At 34.4% G+C, this 4,589-nt stretch overlaps 1 protein-coding gene across 1 annotated transcript; it reads right to left on the bottom strand.

Annotated features, from left to right (window-relative positions):
• Nucleotides 1-1,049: 1,049 nt before the first annotated feature.
• On the bottom strand, nt 1,050-4,004 carry LOC115701983 (uncharacterized). Its single transcript, XM_061112834.1, has 4 exons — nt 2,870-4,004; nt 2,237-2,495; nt 1,462-1,996; nt 1,050-1,367 (listed from the first exon to the last, which is right to left on the bottom strand). The coding sequence occupies exons 1-4, from the start codon at nt 4,002-4,004 to the stop codon at nt 1,050-1,052; spliced, it is 2,247 nt and encodes a 748-aa protein (XP_060968817.1).
• Nucleotides 4,005-4,589: the final 585 nt, after the last annotated feature.

Raw genomic sequence — 4,589 nt, 5'->3', positions numbered from 1 at the left:
TCCACTCAACCACAAATTGTGTTGTCTTATTTGTTGACCATGAGTAATCTTATTCCTTTCAGTCCATATTGCCCAGGAACAGATAATGAATTTTACAAAGGCCTCTCTTTCCACTACCTCAGAAGCATAAAGTAAAACATTCTTGAAATCAATCTCTTCTTTTACTTCATGTAGAAAAGAGAATTCCATAAGATTCCAAATGCCTTGTGCACCAGGACACCAGAAGATTGCATGAGCATTCGACTCTCCTCCGAACCCACACAGCTGGCAAGAGGTACTAGATGCGATATTTCGTCTAAACAAACCATTTCGCATTGGTAGAATCTCGTGATAACCCCTCCAAGCAAAATGTAAAATTTTCCTTGGAATTTTCAACCCCCAGAATTGTTTCCACCACAATGAGAACACATCACTAGCAGAAGAAGGTTGAAACTTATCTACAGTCATTGCAAGATTGTACCCACTCCCCACAGAGTAACTACCAAGATTTGTATAGTGCCAGAACCACGAGTCCTCATGATTAAATAGGATTAAAGGTATGGAAAGAATACATTCTGCGTCAGCTACATTGAAATATTGATTTACTACTTCATTATTCTATTTCCCTGGTGACTCGATAATATCTGACACTCTTGCCACCTCATACGCAGGGCGCGAACTTGGAATAAACGAAGGAGGTCTGGGCAACCAAGGGTCTCTAAAAGTCCTAGTATTCATACCATTGACAATACTACGTCGTAGCCCTTTTAATAATAGATCTCTTCCCCATAAGATTTCTTGCCACGTAGATGATGGATAGGAACCCTTGTCTGCCTCTAGGATATTAGATATTCTAAAATATTTTGCTTTCATTACTTGAGCCAAAATTGATGATGGGTTCATTAAGATGCACCATGCTTGCTTGGCCAAAAGAGCTTGATTATACTGGCTAAAACGTTTAAAACCCAAACCGCCATCAATCTTCGGTTTACAAATCTTATGCCAAGCCCTCCAATGAAATTTTTGCTTATTATCAACTAAGCCCCACCAATATCGTGCTATTAATCTTTCTATCTCTTCTCCAATGCCTTCCGGTATTTTAAACATGCCATTTGATAAGTAGGCATTGCTTGGACTACCGCTTTCACTAGAATCTCTTTACCCCCTTGTGAGAATAGTTTGGCCTGATATTCATTTAGCTTTTTCCATATTTTATCCTTAATTGGTCTGAATATTGCATTTTTATTTTTCCCTCCTATCATGGGAAGACCCAAATACTTTTCTATAGCCTCTGTTATTCTCATATTTAATGCTTCTGCAAAGAGTTTCCGTGTTTCCTCAGGAGTATTTGATGAAAAATACAGAATATATTTGTTAAAATTTATAACCTGAATCAATTAACAACACTTAGGTTACGACAAAATAAATTATCACCTACTTTGGTACAAAGAATCATATAACGTATTAAATCAAAACCATTACCTGTCCTGAGCATCGCGAATATAATGCCAAAATTTGTTGAATTTTATGCAAAGAACCCTCATTTGCATCTAAGAAGAGTAGACTATCATCGGCAAAGAAAAGATGGCTTATACTGGGAGCCTCTCTTACAACTTTCAGCCCAAAAATTTCTTTCTTTGATTCTGCCTGCTTAATTAGCGAGGAGAGTCCCTCCGCACATATTAAGAAAAGATAGGGAGAAAGTGGGTCCCCTTGTCTTAAACCTCTCGTTGGCACCACTTCACCATGAATAGAGTCATTGATTTGAAATGAATAACGAACAGATGAAACACATTTCAAGACTATATTCACCCATTCGGTCTTGAAACCCATTTTTAACATCATTTTCTCAATAAACTTCCATTCTACTCTGTCATAGGCTTTACTCATATCCAACTTCATTGCTACGTAACTTCGCCTTCTGACTTTTCTTGCTTTTAAATTATGAAGGCACTCATAGGCAATAAGGACACTATCTGTTATGAGTCTTCCAGGGACAAAAGCACTTTGGTTCTCACTAATTAACAGTGGTAACAGATTTTTGAGTCTATTTATGAGGACTTTGGAGATTATTTTATATAATACATTACATAAACTAATCGGTCTAAATTCACTAATCGATTCAGGTTGTTGAACTTTAGGAATAAGCGTAATTAGCGAATCAATAATACTTTGCATATCTGCCACCCTTGATATACAGTCTAACACTGCTTTAGAAACTAGAGGGCCAACAATATCCTAGTGTTCTTGATAAAACAAGGCACTCATTCCATCTGGACCAGGGCTTTTATCCGCAGGCATACTAAAAACTGCTCGTTGAACTTCTTCCAATGTAAAGGTCTTCGTCAGTGTTTCATTCATGTCATCTGTAACCACTTGCTCGACAGCTTGTAACAACTCCTCAATGCTTTCATTTGTAGGCATAATCGACGTAAAGAGTGCAGAATAATAATTCTTTGTGATATCACCTATGGCTTCGTTACTCGTACACCATATATGATCTTCATTAAATAAACCTAAAAAACAACCAAAATAATCTTAAACATTTGATTTATAGAATACTTTTATCCTAACAACTCATATTACTTTATACATCATTTCCTCTATATATGCTTAGCCTCAGTGGGAAACTTGTATCCATCAATCATATCTATTTAAGTTAATTCACGACACCCTTAAGAGACATATCCTATATTAAAACCATGTTTGCATAAATATAAGTACATAACCTTAACCTTAATGGTTTGAGTTTGAAACCCCTTTCCTCAACCTATTCTGAGCCACTTTTGAAAGAACACTAGTTATACAATTTAATCTATGTGTTGCCCTATTTAAAACACATGTAAATCACATCAAATTGCAATTATATTAAATGTACAATAATAATTACCTCGAATTGTATTATTCTTTCTTCGTGCATTTGCCTTCTTGTGGAAAAATTTGGTGTTCTGATCACCAGCCTGTAACCATTGGACCCTTGCCCTTTGATGCCAGAAGACCTCCTCCTTTAAAAGCAGATCATTGAGTTTATTCTCAAATTGCCTAGATCCTTCGCTAGAACATCCTTTACTTTGCAAATTGTGCATTTGAACTACTTTTTTCTGCGTATCTTTAATTTCTCGAAATAATGATCCATACTTATTCTGAGGCCAAGTATCCAGATTTGAAGCACATTGTTGAATATTCTTGATTGTTGAAATCAGTGGTGTATTTTCCTCATACCTCCAACAATTCTTAATTAGACTCTTACATTCTTCGTCACCAATCCAGATATTCTCAAATCTGAATCTTTTCCTCTTGTTGGAACCTTTCTGCAGATCCGTATCATCCTTTATTTTTACCAACAGTGCTCTGTGATCAGAATGATAATAATCTAGATGTGTCAAGCTTGTATAAGAGAAATAGTCCTCCCATGCTTCATTCACCATTGCCCAATCTAGTCTCTCCTTGATACTTTCATTGTCTGCACTTTTTGCCCAAGTATATCTCTCTCCTTTATAATGCAATGGGTGTAGTGCGCACAATTCTAAAGTACTACAAAAATCTTCAATTTGTGTTTCATTTCTATATCCGCTTTTATTTTTATCATCCTGACTTAAAATCTCATTGAAATCTCTAATCACTAACCATGGTCCTTCATACACTATCCGTAAATGTTCCAACATATCCCATGTTAGTCGTCTCTTAGAAATATTAGGCTCCCCATAAAACCCACAGAAATGCCATTTTATTGGTATATTCTCTAACTTCATAAAACAACTAATATAATTAGGGGTAGAAGTAATTCCCGAGACCACAACTCTTTCCTTCCACAATAGCATTAATCCCCCTCCCATACCTACTCTAGGCACTTCATAGACGTTTGCAAAAGATAATTGTCTTTTTATTTCTAGGCTCTTACCTTTGACTAATCTTGTTTCCATCAAAAAAAGAACATCTGGCTTGAACTCTCGAATAAGTAGCTTAACATGTCGTATTGCATCCTTTCCATTCAAACATCTAACATTCCAACTAACGATAGTCATTCCTCATATAGACTTACTAGCACTCGCAATAGACTATATAGCTTTTATGATATCTTGGTGATACTCCTTTATAAACTTACTAGCACTCGCAATGTAATATTATATAGAAAAAGGTCTCTTCACTTTGGACTTTCCTTCTAAATCCATCAAACTTAATTATATTGTTATGATACTCCTTTATCTTCCTTTAATACTATATATATTATGATTATCTTTATAATAATAACATTCCATAACTTTATTACCCATCTATATCAATGTATAACTAAAATCCAAAATATCATTAAATTATACTTAATGATACCTATCCTACAATAAAGATCAAATTACTATTATCCTTTCATACTTGCATCATTCTTTACCATTTAAAACTTAATTTTTATATTAAATGAATAATTTTATAAAATCAAATTTCCTAAATTTTCATATCCTCAATTATTTTTATTCTGCTTCACACTTGACAACTAATCTTTTAACTTAAAGAACTCTTTTGAATATTAAGAATATTAACCTCATTTTAATTATATAAAATTTTCTAATAATAATAATTATATACTTCTTTCATTCTAAGTTATTTTGGCTGAC

Source organism: Cannabis sativa, chromosome 1 (genome assembly GCF_029168945.1).
Source record: "Cannabis sativa cultivar Pink pepper isolate KNU-18-1 chromosome 1, ASM2916894v1, whole genome shotgun sequence".
NCBI classification, from domain to species: Eukaryota; Viridiplantae; Streptophyta; class Magnoliopsida; order Rosales; family Cannabaceae; genus Cannabis; species Cannabis sativa.
Note: the sequence above shows the minus strand (reverse complement) of the source record. Positions and strands in the feature narration are given on the sequence as shown.

Bases quoted from the DNA above. Each gene is read 5' to 3' on its own strand.
- LOC115701983 (XM_061112834.1), bottom strand. From the start codon at position 4,004: ATGACTATCGTTAGTTGGAATGTTAGATGTTTGAATGGAAAGGATGCA. The intron at 1,997-2,236 runs GTTTTATCAAGA...ACTGTTAATTAG, and splicing joins CCAGATGGAATGAGTGCCTT to TGAGAACCAAAGTGCTTTTG. The intron at 1,368-1,461 runs GTAATGGTTTTG...TAATTGATTCAG, and splicing joins ATTCGCGATGCTCAGGACAG to GTTATAAATTTTAACAAATA.